This window comes from Episyrphus balteatus, chromosome 3 (genome assembly GCF_945859705.1).
Source record: "Episyrphus balteatus chromosome 3, idEpiBalt1.1, whole genome shotgun sequence".
Classification (NCBI taxonomy): Eukaryota; Metazoa; Arthropoda; class Insecta; order Diptera; family Syrphidae; genus Episyrphus; species Episyrphus balteatus.
The window spans coordinates 3,451,236-3,476,432 of record NC_079136.1 but is presented as its reverse complement, the minus strand read 5'-3'; the positions used below and the strand labels follow the sequence as shown (position 1 = coordinate 3,476,432).

The window sequence follows — 25,197 nt, the reverse complement described above, 5'->3', positions numbered from 1 at the left end:
GTTTTTTGTTTAATTTCTTATTTTTTTTATTAACCATCGTGCATTTAAGCGCAACTAATAAATTTAATGAGAGTCTTAATGTAAACTTTTAACAGGACTTCCTTCCGTTGCGTTACCTTCTTTTAATCTTTTTTTTCTTAATGCGATTTAATCAATGTGTTAATGTTAGTTTTTATTAATTACTAAAATATACAATGTTTTTTGTTTTTTTTTTATATTTTTTTTTTGTTTTGTTTTGTCTCCTCTAAATGTACACGTTAACAGAGATACATCTGTGGATTAGTTTCTAGTTAAAAATTGTTTAATTCATATTCAATTAGCTAAAAAAAAAATAAAAGTTCTAAACTAAACAGAAAGTAATTCAAACACACACCACAAAATAACGTCCGTCCGTAAAGTGCTGGTGGCTTAAAGCTACAATAATTTTATTATTAACTTTTTTTTTTGTATTTTGTATCTATTTAAACAAATTCATAGACATTTATAGCGTTTTGTTATTATTGTTTTTGTTGTTTTCATTTTAAATAAAAATTTATTTCATTCAATAAGTGGTTTTAAACAAAGAAAATGTATTTTTTCTTTCCTTATTTTTTTGATTTGATTTCTTTTTTTGTTCAATCAATATTTTTTTTTAACATTATTTTCTTACAGTTTGAATTTTATTTTCCCTTAACTTTTTTTGTTTTATTTTTCTTCTAAATTTATAATTTAATTTGTTTTTCAAAGAACAAAAATACTTTTTTTTTATAGTGAAAAATCTAGGCGTGGATGAATATAACGATTATAGACAAGCGTGCGTTTTTAATTTTGTTCTCTGTTCTCTTTATTTTTTTTATATCACTACAGAATTCTGTGACTGCATTCCACCATCTGTACTCTGAGCACTAGAATTTTGATCGAGGCGTCGATAGTTTTGGAATGTTTTCCATTCGCCAGTGTTGTAATCTAAGCGAATTAAAGACTCCACAAGGCACAGAGCCGATGTTCCATCTTCTTGTTGAACTTTTTCCTATAGACAAACAAATATTAAATTAAATAAAATGCTTTTGATTTTGAGAAAACTCAATAACTTACCTCACTTTCAGCTAATTTGATAACAATAACATTTTCGGAATTAGGTCGAGGATTCTCTCGGAGACCTGCCATGAAACCAAGAATAAGTGCCTTGTCTGGACGAGAAACACGATTGGCTTTTCTAAACATTTCATGAGCCTTATGAACGTGCTCGTTCTGAAAAAAAAAGAAATTGTATAGATTAGGGCTTTCGTTATTTAAGGATTTTTGAGAATCAAGTTCCTGGAAAAAGTGTTTCAAAATAAAAAAAAAAAATATCCCCCAATTTTTGCAGATTTTTATTTTGACGCTAGATGGCCCCCGAGAGGGATAAAGTTTTTTTCTCATTTGAAATAGGTACCTATATGTTTGCTTATCAGGTCATTTTTTTAGATATCAAGGGGCACGGTAGTGCCCAGCCAAGTTCTCTAGCAACTTTGGCACTACACCCTTATTTACAGGAAACAACTCAGGCCATTTTCGACCCCCCTCTAACTTCCACACCAAAGATGCTAGAAATTTCAAACTCGCTACATTTGTTGAGCTGGTCGAAACCAAACTCCTCATAAAATTTCAGCCTCTTTTGATGAGTAGTTTCTGAGATATAGGGCTTCAAAAATCGCAAAAACCGTAACTGACTGACTGACTCACTCACTCACTCACTGACAGATCATCAAAATTATGGAGAACTTCCCGTTAACGTAGAAACTTGAAATTTTACACGGTGATAGGACTTGTGGTGTATACAAAGGGAAAAATCGAAAATTTGAGATTTTCAATTCAGGGGGCGTGGCATCCGCCCATTTCCGCTGAATTTTCATCAAATATTATAGAGCACTTTTGATTATCGTAGAATCTTGAAATTTGGTAGAATGGTAGAGCTAGTAGTTTATAAAAAGGAAAAAAATTAAAATTTGAGAACTTTAGCCAGGGGGCGTGGTAACCGCCCATTTTCACTGAATTTTCATCAAATATATAGATTTTCAATTCTACAGCCATACCTTGCAAAAAGGAGTGAAATCACAACAAAAACATTACTGTTAAAAAAAGAGCCAAGTTCTCCTATGTTGAAATTATGCTGGCACAAAAAGTACTGAGATGTAAAAGTGTACCAAGTTCTAAAGTTTGGGTTCAAATTCGTATCAATAAAATTTTGATTGTTTACTTGGCAATTTTTGAAATAACTTTAAAAATCGGCAGTTAAAAGAAAAATTGTCAAGGGAACAATCAAAATTTTATTGATACGAATTTGAATCCAAACTTTAGAACTTGGTACACTTTTACATCTCAGTACTTTTTGTGCCAGCATAATTTCAACATAGGAGAACTTGGCTCTTTTTTTAACAGTAATGTTTTTGTTGTGATAGCTTTAAAAGAAAATGTTTGATGAGGTTCATGTCTACATTAAGGGGTAAAAACACTTTGTAGATACGAATACGAACTCGTTTCACCATTTTCATCAGTGTATAATACAAAGGAGCTAATTTGAAAATTTTTAATGATGTGAAATTTTGGAAACGGCGGCGTAGTTCAGGATGATAGCAAAATCCTGTGCTCCCATCGGGCGACCAACTAACTGCTACAGGTTTTAACCGATTAGACTGAAATTTTGTCTGGAGCTTTGCAATACTATTCTCCAGTTAAATATTAATTTTTAAAGAAATGGCATTTGTTTGAAAAAATTATTTCATTCCAAATACAAAATTTGATGAAAAAAAAGAGCATAAAATCGTTAAATTTTAATATTTCAAAAAAATCCTAAGTACTTCACTGGAGAATAGTATTGTTAAGCTCCACACATTTCAGCCCAATCGGTTAAAAACTGTAGGAGTTAGTTGGTCGCCCGATGGGAGCACAGGATTTTGCTATCATCCTGAACTACGCGCGCCGCCGTTTACAAAATTTCACATCATTAAAAATTTTCAAATTAGCCTATTTTGTTACCTATGGATATACTCAAACAAACTAAACAAACTCCAAAAGAAAATAATTTTTCTCCTTAGTTTTATACGCTGATAAAAATGACACTCGATTTCGTGCTTACAAAGTGTTATTTCCCCTTTAAACACCGTTTTCAAAAACGATTAAACCATCTTTCTAGGACTAGGGGTGTCGGCAGGTGTCGCTAAGTCCCGTCAATTCTGTTTTGCATTCACTGACTAGTTTTGAGTTAATCGAAAAGCTATCAATAGCTTGAACTACATTGCAAATATTGTTATTCGGTATTGCTTGGTTTTTGTGTATCCTACGGGATTCCTTAATTGCTAACACCCCACATTGAAACACTTAAGTGGTTAGGAAGACAAAATGCCATCTACCACATCACAGTAAATTTTTAAGCCATCTGTAAAAATGATGGTCCGAAAATCCTTTTCAACCATTTAGAATCCTACAAACCTATTTTTTGAGTCTAATTACACTACATAAAACTGGAGGGCAAAATATTCTTTGAACGTTTTTTACTTTTTCAATACTGTCACAATATTTTGTCACACTGCCGCATTGTAAGTCCATAGGATCATGCTTGGTTGGAAACCCCATTTCCGCCGTTCTACTACATGCTTAGAAAGCTATGTTTTCCTTCCAAACGTTCTTCTATATTGAGTTTCCAGATAAACTAAAGTTTCATTATAACACCTAAGTATTTTGCTTGACTGGAAAGTGAGAGAGTTTGTCCAGTCAACCGGGGAAGGATGAAGGAGGTAATTTTCGTCCTGGTGCTAAGTAGCAACCTTTCCGTTTTTTGGATTAACACTAACTCATTGCGGCCCAGTTTCTACATTTTTGGAAGGCCGCCTCGAAGTTTTCGCTAAATACGGTTGGACAGATCTCCGATGCTGTAACAACCTGCGCCTTTGAATATGTAACTGCCTTTACTCCACCTGGTTCCAGTTAAATTAGGAATTCGTTTATTACACTTAGCCATAAGAGGGGTAAGATTACGTAATCCTGTGGTGTTCCACTTTCAGCATATTTAGTTTCTGGCTATTCTTTAACATATTGATTGAATAACTCTGGAATCGATCCCGAACACAATCTAAGTTGTGACATGATCATCGATGCCCATCCAAGCTAAACATTCATTAACCTTTATAGGATCCTCGGGTCATTTTTGACCCATTTTGGCAAAAAAATCAGGTTTTCTCGAAAACTAAATTTTTTAGACACTTAATATTTCATGACTTTTCTTAAAAGTGTGAGCTTAATATAATCAGCAAATAATTTTGTTAATTGATTCGGTTAGGACGTTTTTTAAGGTCTCTTCCACATATGTGCCCTTAATTATGAAAGTGGACTAAGTCACTTTTTGCATGGTTTCAAAAAAAAAAAAAAAAAAACCTAATAACTTTATCATAACGGTTTTATGTTACTTCTTTCTTGTAACAATTTAACGATTAATAAAGAAATCTATTTTCTGCAATTTTAGTTTGAAATAAGGTTTAAACGTTAAATTATAGTTAGTTTTATGATAGATTTAGTTGTTTTTTAGCAGTAATTTAGTCCACTTTCATCATTATGAACTTTATTCTTTTTTCGACGGTACTTATTACTTCATTGAAAGTCGTTACTATGAATCTACCATCGAGGTAGACATGTCGTGATTTGAATAGAAAATTTTGCCTAAAAATGTCTTATGTGTGTGTCAAACTAATAGACCTGGAATCTTTTGGAGTTTCATGACCTCAACTATTGAACCACTATTTTCTACTGTAATTTCTTAACAAAATTCTGGCTTGACACTTGATTTTGTAAAGATTAAAATCTTCCGAAAATAAAAACTGCAATACTCTTGATTTTCTTCTAAGACCGATATTGTGATATTAAAACCAAAAGACATAATGTCAACGAAAGCAATAATTTTCCCCCTAAATGCCCATTAAAAACAATATTTGCATAAATTAGAAAAAGTAAAGGTTCTGAACAGGACAATACCTCAGTAATTAATTATCTCATTTGCAAACACATATTAGCCGTGTTTTATTGGTAACTCAGTACCGGAAACAACAACAAAAGATTGCTAAGGATAAACAAACGTTTTTTATTTGTCGGTTTATCGTTTATAGAGACATTTTTTTTCTAAACTTATACATTTTAGACCCTTCAACAATAAGGATTATTAATAAATAAATAAAAGCAATCAATTGTTGTTGTTTACAGCATAAAATGTTTACTCAGTAAAATACTGAGTACCAATATAACACGGCTGTTTTCTATTCGAAAGATATGACAAAAACCAACAAAGAACCTTAATTCGAAAAGCAAATCTAGAACAAGCTTTTTTAATAGAATTTTATTGGTGAACAAAGTCAAATGCTTTCGTTAAGTTAAGAAACATCTGAGTTGATGGATGTATTCAACCAAATACTTTATAAATATTTTCTTCTTCGGTTCCTTAAACCAAACTGAAGATCATTTATAAGCTTATATTAATTTAAAAATTCATATAGAATTTCTTTTTATGTAATATTTCTATTCCAAACACTTACCGATAACGACAAACCCTTCCTTTGTGGATTTTGTTGTTGCTGTTGTTGCTGCTGCTGATGCGATTGCTGGCGAACCTCAATAATTTGTGTTCCTCTGCTATTGCTATTATTACTATTATTTGCATTATTTTGGGCTAAAGCTTGCTGAGTTGTTGTTGTAGTAATAATACGCTGCTGTGGCTTATGATGCAGAATAATCTGTTGCGGTCTTAATTGATTTGTTACTGTTGTTTGAGGCTGTTGTGTCAGTATGGTTCTATGGATCTGTTGCTGCTGTTGTTGTTGTTGCTGCTGTTGTTGTTGTTGTTGTGGTTGAATTTGTTGTTGTGTAGGTTGCATTTGAACAAGTTGCGTTTGTTGGCCATGTCTTTGTATCAATGTCAAACCCTGTGGCAACGATGGAAGCGAACTTTGCGTCATAACTGGGCGAATTATAGTTTGTTGGGGAGGCTAAATAGCAAAACAAATGAAAATGAATAAATCGAACCAAAAAACAAGAATTAAAAAAAATATGTACTTACACTTCCAATAATAGTTTGAACAGATTGCTGATGCTGAGGTTGTTGTTGCACAACAACTTGCCCGATTTGCTGCTGATTCAAATTATTAGTCGGTATTAAGGCGGGTAGCTGCTGAGTCGTCTGCTTCATTGGCTGCTGAACATGAATTGTTTGTGCGTTTTGAGTGGTTTTCACCAGACCTGGTGGCCCACTTGTCATTATAGTAGCTGCATTTAGATTCTGCAGCCCAGACATGTTGCTTATCGGAATCTGTTGATACATATCGCCACCAATATTCCTCAAAATCACACCCTTTTGTGTGAGAATTATAGTTTTGCCCTTGACGTTAGAATTATTCGGCGATTGCATTACCACTTGAGTCAATTTAGGCTGTTGAGTGGCATTAGTGTTCGAGACCACAGTATGGGTTTGAATTTGTTGATGCTGCTGGATGTGTTGCTGTTGATGTTGCTGTTGCAACATGTGTTGTTGTTGGGCAGCATGAGATGCTGGCTGAATGGTAACCGGCCGATTGGGTAGATTGACATTTTGTATGTTCAATATGGTCGGCTGTTGGGTGGAGATCAGCGGAGGCGGATTCGATTGCACGGTTGTTTGATTTTGGCGGGTGGTCGACATCATGACAGGAAGCGAGGATGCTGTTTTGAGGAGGATTTTCGTGGGTGTTTGAGTCGATCCGCTCATAGTGTTCGCAGAAGATGTTTGGTAGATTGTTTGTTGGGTCGGTCGCGCCTGCGCGAACGATGCCAGTGAAGGCATTGTAGTTTGAGGTGAAGATGTTATTATGTATTGCGTGGCTTGTGGTTTGTGTTGTTGTTGTTGTTGTTGCTGCTGTGTTTGTTGTATATGCAAATTATTGTTGTTTATGTTACCGGCCGATGTCTGAACCATTGAGGATATATTTGATGTAATTGTTGGAGCCGAGGAGACAATAATATTCTGCGTGCTACGTTTCGCCGGTTGAATGATAGTCTGTGAAATAATCACTGGACCACTGTTGGTAGCCGATTTGAGTTGGGATAGTGGCAGGGACTTGAGAGTCGTGGTTTGCGTTTGTTGACTTGCATTCGATAAGCTCGGTTGTTTCTGTAAAAAAGAGGACATCAGAAAAACATGAATATGGTTGCGAGTTTATTTTGATTTTTGTGGGGGCAGAACCCCCATTTATTCCTCTTAATTCAAGCTACAATAACTTAATCTATCTTAACAAATAACTTATAGCTAACTTAGGGTGATCGGGACAGTGTAGAAGGCGGTGTTTAAGGAGAGACGGGCTGATGTTGAAATCAAAATAGTCTAGGTTCGTGTTTTTACTCCGCAACATTCGAGTAAGGGGTTCGTTGGAGCCATAGGATGTACGGTGGGAGGACAGATAACAAAAAGGCGAGGGAAAATCCTCGGGGGTTAGTAATAAAAAAAAAATGGAATTATAGAGAGATTGAAAGTCAACAGATCCGCTGAGAAGTCGGTGAATAAATAGAATATTGCTTATAATTCTTCGTTCTTCTAAAGGTTTCATATTTCATATTTCTTTTTTCATATTAGGTTAATTAGTTTAAGACGATTTTGATAGGTAGAGAGGATTAAGGGATCGTCCCAAGGTAGGTTACGAAGAGGGGTTAATGGTTAACTGACTTGTGAAGCGTATTCAAAGATGGGTCTAACGAAGGCTATATAGAGGGAGCGAGTCACATAAGGGTTACAGAGTTCTTTAGACAATCGTTTAACAAAACCGAGGGCTGAGTTTGCTTTGTGTATCATGTTATCGATGTGCACTAGAAAATTCAGTTCTCGATCACATATGAGACCAAGGTCTCGAATCGTTTCAAAAATGGGAATGGGTTGATTGTAGAGTAGGTAGTAACGGGGAGGAGATATTATGCGCTTACGTGAGAAGGTCATTGATTGGCATTTGGTTACATTTAATTCGAGAAAATTTGTAAGACACCAAACTGAAAAGCTGTAAAGGTCTGATTGGATAAGTTTGGAATCATTTACCGATGATATTGTTTTAAAAAACTTAGTATCGTCAGCATGCAATGAGATATGGGAGTGCTTAATGATCATATCGATGTCATTAATGGTAAGAATAAAGACGAGGGGTCTTAAAAGACTTCCACGAATTCAATGAGGTTAGTGGTAGTGGACTTACCCTTGAGAAACTCATGTTGTCTAAGGGATATAAGTGACTTAGAGCGGATGCTTATGAGTTCGTTTAGGATGCATTCAAAAATTTTGGGTATATGAGAAAGTTTGACAACGTCATTTTTTGCACATTTTTTGTTAATTTTCCATACCTTTGGAGTTCTTATTGAGATAAAGATAACTTAAATATCTGAGAGAGCGGAAAAGAGAGCGTTTGAAAACATTTTTTAAGAAGAATGGCAGGGAGCTTATCTGGCCCTTCAGAGTATTCTTCACCAAGTTGATTCTTCGATGAGATTTATTTCGATATCTGGGAGAAAAGGATCGAATGCAAAATTTGGCAAATAATTAAAATAATCTTCACCTGGTTTAAATGAATCATCTGTGAAAGACTGTTTGAAAAATGAGGCAAACAAGTTTGAGATGTGTTGAGGATCACTTGAAGTTTCGTTGTTAAGGGAAAGAGAAACTTTTTCTTGTAGTTGACAAACTGTTAGAATGTCTTAGGATCGTTAATAAGGTTAGCTTGAGTTTCAATTATATACCGTACGTAAAAGGAGTTGTAGAGTTCAGTAAAAGCGAGATTAGTTCCAAAATAATTAGAATAATCCGTACTTGATCGAGAACGAAGAAAAACACCCCACAACTTATTTCTCTTATTTCGCAGAGAACGTAATCTCTGGTTATACCAAGAGGGAGAAGAAAATAAAATTTTTACGTTGTCTAATTGGGACGTAGAGAGAAATAGCGTTATAAATTTCCTCATAGAATGTAGCAGTGTCTCGTTTACAGATAGGTTTGCAAAATTAAAAGGGGCTCTACTTAGAAATTCGTTAATTTATCTGAATTTGCTTTATGAAAGTCGAAAGAACGAGTTTAAATGGTTAAGTTTTGGATACATAGTTTTCTTATAACTTACATTTTGAATTGTTGTTGGAGAAAGGATAACTGGTGTTGAACTGTTAATGAGAATTGGCTTTTGCTGTTGTTGTTGTTGCTGTTGATGTTGTTGATGTTGCTGATTGGGCTTGGTAGCCTTAGTGGAAGTGATTTTAACTGAAATATTATTTGGAAGGTTGGCCAACGCATTCGGACGCTGCACCACAGTTTGTATTGGTGTCGCTTTTACTATGGGCTTGATGTCAAGCTTTTCAATCTTAATTGGCTGGCTGAGCTGATTCGACGAAACCATACTGCTGGGTGTACTAACAATTGTCTGAGTAATCGGTTGTTGTATGGTAATTTGCTGCATTTGAATATCCGGCTCGATTTTAATGGGACGCGACATAACCGCATCTTCGGTCTTAATTTGAATCTCTTCCTTGATGAATATTTTATTATTGTTCACTTGAACAACATTCGAGGACAGAGATGTATTAACCGTGGTATTAGCTGCATTAGCAATTTGTTTGGCAGTTATGAGCTTATCGTCGCACATTGTTTCCACAGCTGGTGTTGGTGGCTGGGTGTAGGTGAGTGTGGGTGCATAGTCTGGGGTGACTACGGCACTTGTTGTTGCAGCTATGGATGGGGTGGAAACTGTAATTGTTTCTACATTTGCAGCCTCAGTTGTCAATGTAGAAACTGTTGAGGCTGTGGTGGATGAAGATGACGATGCTGCTGCTGCCGCTGTACTTGAGGCCGTTGTTGAAGTTGTAGCATTTGTTGTGGTGGCATTGGCTTGCTTTTGTTCCAATGCCTTTTTCTGTTGCTCTTCGAGTTCTTGTTGACGTTTTCGTTTTTTTGCAGCTGCATAACCTAAAGGCTGTTCGGTAAATTCGATAAGTTTAATTCCTCCGTCTTTGCGACCGGCCGGAGTTCGACTCATATTTGGCCGCGATTGATTGGGCTGAACATTTGGCGAGCGGAAACCGGATGTAGGCACTCGAGAGGGTATACCCTTAAGTGGGGTGGTGTCAGTCATTTTGCGGGGCATGCCGCGTGAACGCAATGGTATGGTTGGCGCCGATGCCTTTTTAAGACTCGATTGTGCATCGGCTGATTTATGCAGCAATTCTGTACGCAGATTGGCACTCTTTGGTTTACGTTTCAAAGTAAAGTGCTTAACTGGATTTTGTTGTTGACCAACCTTTAAATAAAGAAATCAAATAATTACAAATTAATGGAGTGATATTATTACTAAATACTTACCACAGAAACTAACGCATTCTTATTCAAATACTGACACTCTAATGGTAGCATTCCCAAATCGCTGTGCTTGCTAACCATTTTACGGAGGTCGTTGACCATATCTGTAAATATTGGGCGGGTCTCTTCGTAATCGGATATTTCTGTATTCAGCGAACTTGTTGCTGGAAATGTTTTCATTGTCTCTGCCAGCATAGAAACCCATAATTCTGAATCTAGACCTGCTACTTCTATGACTTCTTCTAATTCTGATTTCCACTATTGAGAAAAGACAAAATATATTTTTTTTTTATTTTTTTTTTTTTTGTTTTGTAAATACATGACAAATTGATTAATCTTGCGTTATTTATTTCATTGAACACCCGGTCCTAGCATGGTATCTACAGGAGGGAAAAATTCTACAATTTTAATTAAGGAATTATTGCTTTTCGTAAGAATAACTCAAAGCAAAAGATTCGTATGAAATCGATCACCTCAATTGATTCGATCGTTTGTACATGTGATAAAGTTCAAAGCATCAATAGAAACAGGTATCAACAATTGAAGAAATTATGAAAAGTTTAAAAACTTAAGGTACGTGTGAGTTGGAATTGATTGATAGAATATTAAAAGTGCCTAATTGTAGAGGTGGGTAGAAATAACGGTTAATTATGTCAATAACATTAGTATAGGCACTATAACTCATGCAATGTGTGGCTAAAAGGATTTAAAATAACGAGGTTAGGGGTAAGGTTATGCCATTAACTGTATGGTATGAATTTACGATGTGAACCCTAGTTTTTCAGTTGTTTCAAAGCTAATATGACCTGAATCTAGTTCTTCTTCCTTTTCTCGGCGCTGCTATGATCTCTATGTATGTCGAGGGGATCATAACTTTCCCACGTATCTGCTTCGAACTAGTGATGACCTGAATCCAGTTAAATTCGAGAATATAAAAACTATACGAATATAGATTATTGTTGTTGTCAAATTCGCAAACAAATTTTTTTGTATGAGCCGGTTTACTAGCACAAAAAAAAAAGCTCTGTGTACATTTGACTAGACCTCTCTAGCGTTATCCGAACCCGAGGTCGGTTTGTTCCTTGAATCTTCAGATTGCGAATGATTAAAAAAAAAAAAAAACACCAAAAAATGATTTTTTATTGATATTTTGCACTTTGCACCAACCCAGAACCTGATGGGGTCAAACGGACTCCGGATTTAGCCCATATATGGTCAAATTTGTGTACACTATAATTTTTTTGTGTGATAGTTTAATTATCAGTGTTATCGTGTGACGAAATGGTAAGGCCAGTCCCACCTAGATATTTTTTATTTTTCAGGGGTACTTTCTCTTGCGTGGAATTGACAAATACTCCAAGAGTATGCTCAAGGACTGGTTGAGAGTTGTAAGCCACAAGATTTGTATACTGCTAAGCCAAACATGTCCGACGGGTCTAGAGCTGTTTTTTGTACAGATTTGCTTAAGAGAATAATCCAGTAAAAGCATTCAACTATATCATGGGAGCATGGTATCCATTTAAGACGGAACCGAACAAGACAACCAACAACTGAATCGTGCAGCAAAGGCTACGTACGGATGATTTCCAATATAGTATAACTCTTTCCACTTAAAAACCAAGACACAACTCAAATGTGTTTAATCTGTACTATTCGTATATTTAATAAACTTAAACCTAAACACTCGGAAATTCACAACTGTTACAATAAAGCTCGTAAATGTCCACGAAACATTTTTTCAGCCCCAATTGTATATCCAACAAATATTTGCTCAGGAGATTAAGTTTGAAATCCATTAAAAGTATTATACGATTATTTTATAAGTGCCAATGTATTGGACAAGGCAACGACTGCATTGCAAGCTCAAAAAAACAATGCAGTGGAAGCCGGTCACTTAAGAAGGAAAATCAGAGAAATCTCATGATGGAGAACATTCGAGGAAGATTCATAGCGACATTAGGAAGTGATGGAGGGAGCTGATTTCGTTTTTATCTATTTATTTATTCATTCAAATACCTATACGATCATTTACAATCAAAAGATTTTGCTTAGAACTAAAATATTAGTTCGATATCCAACGAAATTTTTTTTAAACACAATTATTCAATAAATTAAACAAAATTAATTTACATATATATCGATATCTCGTTATACAAAGATCAAAGTCATTGTAATAAAAATTGAAATGTCTACAACAATGAGAAATTGGCTCCCGTTGTGCATAATAAGTTGAAGGGGAATTTAAAACATTAACTTTCTCATCCTCATTGGCCTACTAGGAACATATATTTTCACTAAAGAAAGTAATTCAGAGCAGTCAGCCTAAAAAAGAAATAAAAAATAATAGAGCTCGAACCCGATATTTTTTTGATTTCTTTTTTGGGTGGACTACTCTTAAGGGCTAGCACTTAGAGAAATTAAGATGTAGGTCATTTTGCTTGCACCAATTTCAAAAACTTTAAGCCCTGGACATGTTGGAGTTCAGGAGGAATGAAACGGCATACTTCTTATTAAAGGCAAGTGCCACAGCACCTCCTATGGGTCTAGAACGGTATTGCGGTACTGGAAATAACACGATCAAACAAATGATAAAAACTTATAAGCAGGCCAAGTGAAAAAAAATTTGGAACGAAACTATTTATTAAACAAATTTATTACTTGGGAATCAAAACCAAAAAAAAGATATGCATACAACACCCACCGATCTAATCAGAAACAACCTGCAGACAAAAACAGGGTTTCTCACAGATCACTGCCAACTGCGAAAACACCACAAAAACTTTGGTTGACAGTGCTACTTGTAGATTCTTGAAGAAATTATGAAATACCAGAACAAATACTGGGTAACTACGAAGCTCTAATGAATAAACGAAACAAATACCTGGGACAACACCAAGTTGTGGTCAAGGAACCAAATAATCAAATTCCTCAACGGTATAAACTTGGAGACAGTGCTATAAAGAATACATTTGCAGCAAAATTTAGGATTATAATACTGTCCCTAATCTCGTAAACTCCCTAACTACATTTTTCATACTTCTGAGTTATACAGGGAAACATTCAATCGCTTACCGCAATTTTTGTATATCGAAAATAAAAAAAATTTGAATTTTTCTGGCTTATTATATATATAGGAGAATAAATCAGAGACAATGTCCTAGATGCAAATATGGAAAAAAAATAAAATTCGAACATTTTGTAGTTAAAGTAGTTACGAGATTATGGGCAGAAAAGCCGCAGTGCAACTTCCATACATACACTAACTGATACAATTTCTTCACATTAGTCCTAAGCCAGCCTAGTACCCGGTCTAGCTAGACCAGGTCCTAGTTCTGGAACTCGGTCCTAGCAAAAAGTTAGTACCTGAGCATTTCTTCACATTTATAGGACCTGATCTAAGTTCACAACGCGGTCCTAAGAAATAATTCATATAAAACTGGTATAACGTTCATTTTGACAACATTTTGATGCTTGAAATATTTTATTTTAATATTTCAGCAAATTTTACAAAATATTAACAGACAAAAATTAGTCCATTATACTTGAAATAACCATTAAAATTATTTAAAAAATATTGTGATGATTGGAGAACAAGAACAATAAGAAAGAAGATAAATCCTATCAAGAACCTTCACAATCAAGAACGAAGAGAATGTCACGATTTTGTTCATAAGTGCCGGCAAGCCTGATAGCTAGTTCACCAACGAATCGTAGTTAATTCAATAATCTGGGAAAGCCACAGATAAACCAGTCACCGACCGAACGAAAAACCATGTTAAAATAAGTAAATATTTAAAAGACAGTTTGCGTTGCGGATGTTCATAATCTCAATAAAAATAAAATTTTTGAAAACTGAATATTTATTGTTTTGGTGCAGTTTTGTTTTATAGCAGTCATTGGGCGAATCGAATGAAGACAATTTTGATCATAGTCTGCAATACTAGCTGTGTTATTTTTTTTTTTTGGCATTGCTATCCGTATCCGCTTTTGCGTTTACATGAGTATGACAAAAACAACATGCAACTGCCGATAGGAATAGAAGCTAAACCAAACTGCGGATAGCTATGACAAAAAAAACGCCTACTATTTGTAGAAGACATTTTGTGTTGGAAATTGGAAGATAAATGTCGGACGGCCATAATTGATAACACTGTCCGTAAAATAGTGCCGAATGATAATATTTTGAGTGAAAATTGTATGCAGGTGGCTTCGTTTATGCTTTCATAAACTGTGGTTTTCCTATTAGAAATGGATAATTTTCTGCAAACGAACGTTTTTATTTCATAATAACACTGGTCTGCAAAATTTAACTTTTTTTTTCTCCTTCAAATAATCTTTTAATATTATGAAAGATAAGACTTTCCTGAATCTAAATCTGATTTCAGAAAAATTTTATCAGGTACCATTTTTGTAAAAATGATTTTTGAAAAATATGAGTAGTTTCTAAAAAAATCACCCTTTTAGATTAATTTGAAATTGTATAAAATTAAAACTATTTAGTGCATTGAGCTCAAATTTGAAAAACTTATTACTCATAATATGACCTATCGATTGACACCAAATATGTCCTTTTACATTAATTTTTACTCATATTTTAAAATACTGATTGACAAAAAAAGCAGAAATTTCGAAATCCTTCACTTTTTAGTAAATCCTATATGAACAAAAACCTATATGAAAGAAAACCATAATAAAATACATCAAACAAAATTATTACGTGTTTTGTTATTTTATATACTATTTTTCTATTTAGAAATATCGTATTTGTAATAAACCATTCGATAAACTGTCTTGTAAAGCTTCAGATTTATTTCTCTCAGAAATAAAAGTATAGTTTTTGATGTGCTGAGTTAGAATCCGAAGTCAAAAAAAATGTATCACGTCAGGATTTTGAGATATTCGCATTTAAGGGCCGATTTTTCACACTCGATTATTTTTTAATCAAGGATTTTTGTATGGAATAATCCTTGATTAAACGATAATCGACTGTGAACAAACCGGCCCTAAGTATCACAAAATCAAGTTTTTTTTTTTAGAAAATCTCAAAAAAAACTACTATATCTCAAAAACCAGAGCTGACCGAAATTTTTTGAGTTCGGATTCAAAATCAGCACACTAAAGTCCATTAGAAAAGTATACTTTTGTTCTAGGGAGAAAGATATATATTAATTTTTAGAGATCAGTTTTTTTATGGTAAGATATACCAAACCTACTAAACTTACTAAAATTAAGATATCTCGGAGAAGAAGACAGATATTGAGAAGATTGAAACTGAATTTGAAAGAAAAAAATAAGTTCTTTCATAAAACGTAACAATTTTAATTGAAAAAGATTACATTATGCCCAAATATTTCTTCAAATTTTTGAGATTTTCTAACGGGAATATCTAAAAAAACGTGACGTGCTAGGTCAATTCTGACTTTCGATTCGGAATCAGCATACAAAAAGTATAGTTTTATTTAAAGGAGGATTTCCTTGCAGACCAGTGTAATTTATTCAAAAACTGCATTGCTATTGCGATATATCTTTTAAAAAATACAAATTACAAAACGCCAAAATTAGAATAAAAATCAATAAATTCAAAAATTACACATTTCAAAACAAAGTTAAAAAATGCTCATACAATTTAAAAATAAATGCAAAAACTCAATAAGAATTGAGTATTATCGTCGCTAGACTGTCGATTTTAATGTCGTTTTCGATTGGTTTCACTCGAGGATTCACTCGTTCTGAAATCCAATAAAACGGTTTGAAACGCTTCCACTCAATTCTGTTATTTTGCGTTTGTGTAAAATTTTAAATGTCAAAAATTTGAATTAATTTTTTTTTCTGGCAAACTAGTGACATGGTATTAAAGTTGTAAAACTATAATTATGAAGACGACGACGAAGGAGATGATGGTAATAAATTATTCCATCGCTTTAATGGATTAATTTCTATTTTTTAATGAATTTCAATTTCAGAAAACAATTAATTCTTGAATTAAAAAAAAAAACACACTTATTGAGTTTTTTTTTGGCATTTGAATATTTATGTATTAGTACTTTTTGAGTGGATTCTGATTTGAAATCGAGAAGAGAATTTCTCTTCTCAGAATCGTTCTAGCTGTCATTTTGATGCCAATAAAATGGTTTCAGAAGCCTTCCGAATGCTTCCGGACGCTTCTGGACGTCCAATCGAAAACGACATAAGGTTCTAACGTTTACGAAGTCCTAAGTAAAATTCGGTACCAATTTGACAGTACTACGGCCTAGTACTTGTGTGAAAAAATCACTTGGTACCGATTTGAGTACTAACGATTGGTATAATAACCAGGTCCTAGCTGATTTTGAGGAGCTACCTAGTACCGAGTCCCAAGTAGTACTCGGTCCTAAATTGACAGTTCTAAAGCTTACTACTTGAGTGAAGAAATGGGTTAATACCGATTTGAGTACTAACTTTAGGACTTGGACCGGTACTAGCGCTAGGACTCTGTGAAGAAATCGGCCGTAACTCATTCAAAATATTTAAAACTCAAAATAAGTCAAAATAATGAGCTCAAAATCGTTTTGAAAGTTTTGTTACAATTTTTGTGTGACTACGTAGAATATTTTATGAACGACCTAGTGGGTTCCTCTTTACCGACTTGGCCATCATATCCACGAACGCAATGCAGTTCATTTAGACTTTTCACCTTTTCAAAACCATATACCTATACAAAAATAAACTTCAACACCAGCTAAAAGGCATTTCCTGAGCATTTACAATCCAGGACATTTATATATATCTAACTAACATTTAACCCAAACTTAAATTTTAAGTAAAATTGAAATAGACAAGGAAAATAATGAATTTCAAGGTCATATAGCTCGCCCAAAAATGGGTGGGAGGAAGTAATTAAGTATTGGTGAATGGGGTAGCTCATTCAATTACTTCAACTATTGTTATTGAACTATTAAGCTACCAAGTGAATAGAATCAATTTGCATAACTTCGAATATTCTAGGTACACTTTAGAACCATTCATAGTTCAAACTTAAGTGTCTAGCAGCTTTTGTTGAGGAAAAAAAAAAAACTATAAAAGCAAACACAATCAATAAACCACCAAAAGTCAAAAAGAATTGAAAAATTGGTCAAAAAGACGACGACAAAAACATTTTTAAAATGGAATGAGCTCATGTTTGTCTCCATTTAACATCAAAAATCAATCAGCTAAAAGGTTTGTTATCAAATTTGAAGAGGTTCCCTCATTCCCAAGTGGGGGGTGAATTTTCAAGACAAAAAATTCAAAAAATAATTAACGCGCCAAAATTAATATACACAGTGGAATTTTCCTATACACTAATTTAAATTCCTCTCAATAAAACAATAACTTTAACCATTTTAATTCAATTTGAAAACTAAAAATCAAGAAAAACATAAATAAAAACAAAACATCATAAAATTTCCAAGGGAAACCCTTCTTTTTCGTGTGAAATGAAAAGTTTATTTTTTTTTTTTTTGTTAATTTTTCACCAACATTAGAGTAGCACAAATTTATGACAAGTGTTTCGTTGTTTTTTTTCTTTTCATTTTGATTGAAATATGTAAGGGGGAAAGAGATAGAAATAGAGAAAAACTTAACGAAAGTTAAATTTTTTTTTCACCAATAAATGTTACCTCTTCGACTAGACGGCGCGGTATGTGAAAAAAACTTAGCAATAATTTCAATTTAACTTGAGTTTGTAGATCGGGAAAACATTCTTTGATATTTCTTAGAACTTCTTTGTTTAATTGCGAACAAATTGAACCACTTATCCACGAATCGTTTGATGTACCGAGTTTATTATGTAGCCACAATGATGTGTCGCTGTCACGCACATTCGCCATTTTTCAGTAAACTGACGTTGCCAGCTTTCGTTAAGACAGACATTTTATTTTCGTAATAAAAAAAAAAGATATGTACAGTAGGGTGGTGTGTGAATTATTTGAAAACATGAAGTGTTCAGAAAATGAGTGCAAAGGTATTCACAATAGTGAGTTGGTATTTTTTTTAATTTTTTTTTATTTATTTTTCGTGTAAAATTCGTATTCTGAACACGTTCCGATAAAACTTTAAAGAAGTGATAAAAAAAACACGAACATTTTACTTGAAACATAAATTTGCCCAAACAAACAATTTTGGTTCTATAAAGCTTTACAGATGAATTTGTTTCTTCTGTAAAGCATTATAGAAGCAAAATTGTTGGTAGGGTGGTGCCATTAGGTGTGTTTTTTACTACGCCCTGGCTAAACTGGACAAAAAAAAAACGCAGTCGTCAAGGAAGAAGTAAGGGGTATTTAAGCCTCGCTTCCATTAGAAATAATTATTTTAAGCCTGGTACGCTGCTCGCGCTAAATTTTAGCTCCCATACAAATTATCGAAAATTTTTATCTGAGCTAAAATGGATCCCATACAAATTATCGATAACTTGTATGGGAATTTTATCTCAGCTAAAATTTAGCGCGAGCAGCGTACCAGGCTTTAGACATTAATATCAGGTATTATTTTTCAAATTCATATTTCTTCACCTATGTGGGAAAATAATGTCGTAAAATATAATTGTTCGCCATGATATCCCTGAGTTAAGCCTGGTACGCTGCTCGCGCTAAATTTTAGCCGAGATAAAATTCCCATACAAGTTATCGATAATTTGTATGGGATCCATTTTAGCTCAGATAAAAATTTTCGATAATTTGTATGGGAGCTAAAATTTAGCGCGAGCAGCGTACCAGGCTTTAAAATATATTATATTTCTGTCTCTATTTAATTAAGCCTGGTACGCAGCTCGCGCTAAATTTTAGCTCCCATACAAATTATCGAAAAATTTTATCTGAGCTTAAATGGATCCCATACAAATTATCGATAACTTGTATGGGAATTTTATCTCAGCTAAAATTTAGCGCGAGCAGCGTACCAGGCTTTAAGCCTGGTACGCTGCTCGCGCTAAATTTTAGCCGAGATAAAATTCCCATACAAGTTATCGATAATTTGTATGGGATCCATTTTAGCTCGGCTAAAAATTTTCGATAATTTGTATGGGAGCTAAAATTTAGCGCGAGCAGCATACCAGGCTTTAGCAGATAAAATTCCCATACAAGTTATCGATAATTTGTATAGGACTCATTTTAGCTCGGCTAAAATTTTTCGATAATTTGTATGGGAGCTAAAATTTAGCGCGAGCAGCGTACCAGGCTTTAGTAGAAAAAGATAGGGACACATAGCAACCAAACCGTAACGAACGTATCCCGTAATTCGACCCCAGATCAATAATTTGGTTGTTTTCTTCGGTAACATAAATTAAATTTAATCAAAATATGAAGTAGATGGTATATGTTGGCCGGAGAAAATTTTTTATCGATAGTTTGTATGGGATCCATTTTAGCTCGGCTTAAATTTTTCGATAATTTGTATGGGAGCTAAAATTTAGCGCGAGCAGCGTACCAGGCTTAAACTTAGAATTGGTTTAGAAGCAGTTCACGTATAAAATGATAGAACTTTTAATTTGGATTTATGGGTTATTTTTTGTTAAAATCGAGGTTTCGCTAAATTCGGATATATTACTATGGGCTATACTTCACAACAAAATTCTTTCAAAAAAAACACGACTGAAACTTTCAGTTTGAAGCCTGGTACGCTGCTCGCGCTAAATTTTAGCTCCCATACAAATTATCGAAAATTTTTAGCCGAGATAAAATGGATCCCATACAAGTTATCGATAACTTGTATAGGAATTTTATCTCAGCTAAATTTTAGCTCGAGCAGCGTACCAGGCTTGACGTTTGAGACATGTCAAATATTGCAAGTGTGTCTGTGCAAATCCATGTAAATCTCTCAAAAAAAGAGGGATTCAAAAAAATCGAATTCTGCTCCGTTTGCCGCGAATTTTTTTTCCAAGCAACATGATTTCCAGAAAAAATTCACTTCTGCCGACTTTTCACTAGTCGATTATAGCCGCACGATATATATAGGTCGAATAGGATTTTTCTATGGGAAATGTCCCTTTAGTCGCCGGCGACTTACGTTCACACGAGTCGAAAAGCTTCGCCGCACGGCAAAAATCGACTCGCGAAAAGTCCCCCTTCGTGATCGCTGAAAATTCGATTTTTTTTATGAAAGGAATTTTGATTCGGTGTGAAGCCTGGTACGCTGCTCGCGCTAAATTTTAGCTCCCATACAAATTATCGAAAATTTTTAGCCGAGATAATGGATCCCATACAAGTTATCGATAACTTGTATGGGAATTTTATCTCAGCTAAAATTTAACGCGAGTAGCGTACCAGGCTTGATGGGGTTTAAAGCCTGGTACGCTGCTCGCGCTAAATTTTAGCCGACATAAAATTCCCATACAAGTTATCGATAATTTGTATGGGATCCATTTTAGCTCAGATAAAGTTTTTCGATAATTTGTATGGGAGCTAAAATTTAGCGGGAGCAGCGTACCAGGCTTTAAGCCTGGTACGCTGCTCGCGCTAAATTTTAGCTGAGATAAAATTCCCATACAAGTTATCGATAACTTGTATGGGATCCATTTTATCTCGGTTAAAAATTTTCGATAATTTGTATGGAAGCTAAAATTTAGCGCCAGCAGCGTACCAGGCTTCAGGGTTTAAGCCTGGTACGCTGTTCGCGCTAAATTTTAGCCGAGATAAAATTCCCATACAAGTTATCGAAAATTTGTATGGGATCCATTTTAGCTGAGATAAAATTTTTCGATAATTTGTATGGGAGCTAAAATTTAGCGCGAGCAGCGTACCAGGCTTTAAGCCTGGTACGCTGTTCACGCTAAATTTTAGCGGAGATAAAACTCCCATACAAGTTTGTATGGGATCCATTTTAGCTCGGCTAAAATTTTTCGATAATTTGTATGGGAGCTAAAATTTAGCGCTCGCGCTAAATTTTAGCTTTCATACAAATTATCGAAAAATTTTATCTCAGCTAAAATGGATCCCATACAAATTATCGATAACTTGTATGGGAATTTTATCTCGGCTAAAATTTAGCGCGAGCAGCGTACCAGGCTTAAAGCCTGGTACGATGCTCGCGCTAAATTTTAGCTGAGATAAAATTCCCATACAAGTTATCGATAACTTGTATGGGATCCATTTTATCTCGGCTAAAAATTTTCGATAATTTGTATGGGAGCTAAAATTTAGCGCGAGCAGCGTACCAGGCTTTAAGCCTGGTACGCTGCTCGCGCTAAATTTTAGCTGAGATAAAATTCCCATACAAATTATCGATAACTTGTATGGGATCCATTTTATCTCGGCTAAAATTTTTCGATAATTTGTATGGGAGCTAAAATTTAGCGGGAGCAGCGTACCAGGCTTTAGGGTTTAAATTAAAAAAATAACTCATGAAAGCAGACCCTTACATTTCAAGCAGTTTTCCTTCTGTCAAAAAATTACAGCAGCTGTCATTTGATTTCAGACCTTTCCATGACATTTCGTGTCCAGTTCGTGGGCGATTTCATAACACAAAAAAATATTTAAAACAAATGGAATATTTAAATGAAAACACAGGACAAAAGCCCGACACAAAACGTATCTCAACAACAGCTAAACTTTTAATAGCAGCTACCGGCGGCATAGGAGTTGGTTTAACAATAGTATGCGCCTCATTTGTAGCCCCAGCATTTCGTCGTTACTGCCTGCCATATGTCCCTGCAACCACCGAACAAGTCAACAATGTTCTATCTTTTATTCCAAAGAATTCAAAGGGAAAACTACTCGATATTGGGTCTGGTGATGGACGAATTGTAATAGGTAATCATAATCACAGATTCATAGTTTAACCGAGTGTCAATTTTAAATATTGACAATTTTAAGCTGCCGCCAAACACGGAGTCAAATCCGAGGGAGTCGAACTTAATCCTTGGTTGGTTTTATATTCCCAATATTCAGCATTGAGGAATGGAGTTCACAAAATGACTGATTTCTTTCGCAGAGATCTATGGAAATTCAATCTGCAACCATATAATTATATTGTAATTTTTGGAGTCGAACAAATGGTGAGTTTTTTTTTTTTGGAATGTGTACCAACAAAAGATGCAAAAGTATGTAAAAATGGAAAGTGGAATGAAGGTTCTAATAAACTATCAGACTCAGATTATGAGTAACGCGGGGTAAAGCCCTATTGTCAGTTCTCGCTGGCACGGATAATACTTGGGAAAGGCGCTTTTAGATAATTGCGGTGGCTGTGGTTGTCCAAAACAGAGCCTTTGTAGGTCTTTCGCAGAAGCATAATTATAGTACTTAGAAACCCTTAATGGAGGTTCTCTGAATGCAAGAGGTATGTACCTACAGGAGGCTTTGAACCTCAACAAGACCTGCGGGGATACGCGCCAACAGCTTTCCATCCCAAGGATGTCGTCATGATTTGAGTTGACCCACATCGGTGGATATGACTTATTTGTAATGTGCTTACGTAAAGCTTATTCACAACCTGCTCACATTACAAATAGGTTTCTGTAGATCTGTTTTGCCTTTCCAATTTATGTAGATTCCCCTGATAATCTACTTTGGTGATGAGAGGGTTCCATTGCATCGAATAGTTTGCAAAACAAACATAACCAAGGGCCAATCCATTTTCTTCTATTTTATTAGGATAACACAGTTCGTGCAGGTGGCCATGGCACAGAGGAATGGGTAGATGACTTCAGAGCCAGAAGTCGTGGGTTCGAGCCCAACGGTCGGCTCAGAAGTTTTTTCTAAAATCGCCAGCTTAACTGAAGCAACCTGTGCGATAACATGAGACAATTGTCAACCATGTCTTCCCTCTGTGCCACGTGGTTATGTGTTTCTGTTGTTCTTTCTATTCTTTGTCTTTCTCTGTTGTATTAATGTCTTGTGCTGTATCAGCCAAATGGACTTAGTTTCCGAAGCTGCAGTGTGTCTAGTCTAGAAGATTTATCTTCAGATTAGATTAAGTATGTAAATGTAAATGTATGTCACACAGTACGAGTTCCTGATCTATCAAACCACTTCTAGTGTGTTTATTGAACATCATAGGGGCTGTGAATTCCTTGATCGCAACAACTGTTTGAAAATATGATGGTATCGTCGATTGCATTGGCCCGCATTGTCCAAATTTAAAACTGGAGTACTTTTACTTTTTAAAAGGCAAGCGAGTCATTTTATCTTTCATGCATATTGCGCAGACATAAAAAAAAACAAAAAACTACGGGCCCTATATGACTCGCAAATCGCTAGAAAAATCTGGCTAATCAAAGTTTTTCAGCCTGTAAAAAGCGATTCAGCGTTATAAAAATGACATTAGGACATCCCTTTCTTTATTTTGACTCCAAAAAGGGAACTTTCTAATGGGAATATCACGACATGAGTGTTTCCCAACTTATAGTAAATTTGGATTCACTTACCAATTTCTTGACAGCATTTAAATTTCGATGTTCTCGCACCCTTCCTTGGAACTCAGGAAAAAAAAGTACATTGTCCATTCGAATTGATGTTTCCGGTCATCTTCTGTTGAAGTAATTTCTTGACCATTAGTAAGAATGACCTTTCATTTTCTGAGTGCGAGATGAAATTGCTGCGTGATATGAAACGTTGCTCCGGAGTCAAAGAAAATTTGTTCCACTTGGTTACGCTATTAACGGACCACTTTGTTTGAAATATAAGCGACAATCTGGTTTGATAAGACCCGCAGATTTGACTTCTGATAGGGGCTTATTGTCTGTCTTTTACTAATATTCTCATCATGGTTTTTGCATTGATGTCCGTTTTGAGCCGAGCATCTGCATTTGCTTCACGTCTCTCGGTGTTGATAGCTTTCCTTGGGTTATTCCTCCGTAAGAGTAATCCGACCAGTTGCGATAATTGTTTACATTTAATTTGGTAAATACTGCGTGACTCGTTCATTTTTTATATTCTCGTCCGTTATCCGATCTGATAACTTCAGGCTTTTTTGGAAGTCGCGTTTTTTTTTTTTTTTTGATAATTCAAATTCAAATTTAGATTTATTGGGACTTATTTTTTTTTTGTTGATAAATAAAAACATTTATAGACATTTTCACAAAGCCAAAATATATGTACATAAATGTACGATAGGAAACTCAAATTTTCAAGTAAAAAAGTAATTTAAGCTTGAGTTCATTTCGTACGCAAATGAATATTCTAACACGGTGTTGGTGAATAAGTCATAGTTGATGATTCTCTTCGCTTAATATCGTGATTGTTGTTGGTGTTGCTATCCCGGTCAAAAACAATTTGAGTGGATTATAACATTGCCCTCGAATCTACTATGATATTCTATTGTTCGTTTATGCATGTTTCAGTTCACGCTTTATTTTCTCAATTTTTCGTTTCTTAAGTTGGTCGTCTGCTCACTTTGACTTTTAGAATTGATTAAAGTTCTTCTAATAATATAAAAATATATCAGAGTGGTGTATATTAACTTCAGCAAGTAATTGTAACTATATAAAAACATTGACGCTACCATTTATTCTATCTAAAGCCTTCGTCTGCTTACTTATAAAAATAACGAAACACAATTAGATAATAAACCAAATTAAATCAAACTATTTTCACTTTTTGAATTAATTTTCAATATTTTTTTTTCTATTTCATAGATGAAAGACTTGGAACACAAACTGATAGCTGAAAGTCAAGTAGATTGCAAAATAATTGCCTGTAGATTCCCCCTGCCAAATTCCAAGCCAACCAAAGTTATCGAAGATGGTGTCAACACTGTATGGTTCTATGAGATTGCCAAAAAGTCATAGGACAAACAAAACAGTTTTTTTTTTAATTTTTTTTATGATTTTATATATATTTATTGTATAATTAAAATTGTTGCTTATTGAGTTAAATACAAAATTATAAATATTT

General features: G+C 34.6%; 2 protein-coding genes across 3 annotated transcripts; one reads left to right on the top strand and one right to left on the bottom strand.

The window, feature by feature from the left end:
• Positions 1 to 474: 474 nt before the first annotated feature.
• LOC129913134 (negative elongation factor A) lies at positions 475 to 24,241 on the bottom strand. Of its 2 annotated transcripts, none has more exons than XM_055991665.1 (7): positions 23,730 to 24,241; positions 10,358 to 10,612; positions 9,126 to 10,295; positions 6,062 to 7,147; positions 5,541 to 5,990; positions 1,075 to 1,230; positions 475 to 1,009 (listed from the first exon to the last, which is right to left on the bottom strand). In XM_055991665.1, exons 1-7 carry the CDS (start codon positions 23,805 to 23,807, stop codon positions 833 to 835), a joined length of 3,372 nt encoding a protein of 1,123 aa, XP_055847640.1. In that variant the 5' UTR covers positions 23,808 to 24,241; the 3' UTR covers positions 475 to 832. The 2 variants fall into 2 exon arrangements, with proteins under 2 accessions (XP_055847640.1, XP_055847639.1); XM_055991664.1 differs by lacking the exon at positions 23,730 to 24,241 and adding an exon at positions 17,992 to 18,236.
• Positions 21,787 to 25,197, top strand: LOC129913137 (ATP synthase subunit C lysine N-methyltransferase). Its single transcript, XM_055991667.1, has 3 exons — positions 21,787 to 22,116; positions 22,180 to 22,361; positions 24,939 to 25,197. Exons 1-3 carry the CDS (start codon positions 21,849 to 21,851, stop codon positions 25,089 to 25,091), a joined length of 603 nt encoding a protein of 200 aa, XP_055847642.1. The 5' UTR covers positions 21,787 to 21,848; the 3' UTR covers positions 25,092 to 25,197.

Bases quoted from the DNA above. Each gene is read 5' to 3' on its own strand.
- LOC129913134 (XM_055991664.1), bottom strand. From the start codon at position 18,201: ATGGCGAATGTGCGTGACAGCGACACATCATTGTGGCTACATAATAAA. The intron at 10,296-10,357 runs GTAAGTATTTAG...CTTTATTTAAAG, and splicing joins AGAATGCGTTAGTTTCTGTG to GTTGGTCAACAACAAAATCC. The intron at 1,231-5,540 runs GTAAGTGTTTGG...TTTTTTTTTCAG, and splicing joins GGAAGGGTTTGTCGTTATCG to AACGAGCACGTTCATAAGGC.
- LOC129913137 (XM_055991667.1), top strand. From the start codon at position 21,849: ATGGAATATTTAAATGAAAACACAGGACAAAAGCCCGACACAAAACGT. The intron at 22,117-22,179 runs GTAATCATAATC...GACAATTTTAAG, and splicing joins TGATGGACGAATTGTAATAG to CTGCCGCCAAACACGGAGTC. The intron at 22,362-24,938 runs GTGAGTTTTTTT...TCTATTTCATAG, and splicing joins TTTTTGGAGTCGAACAAATG to ATGAAAGACTTGGAACACAA.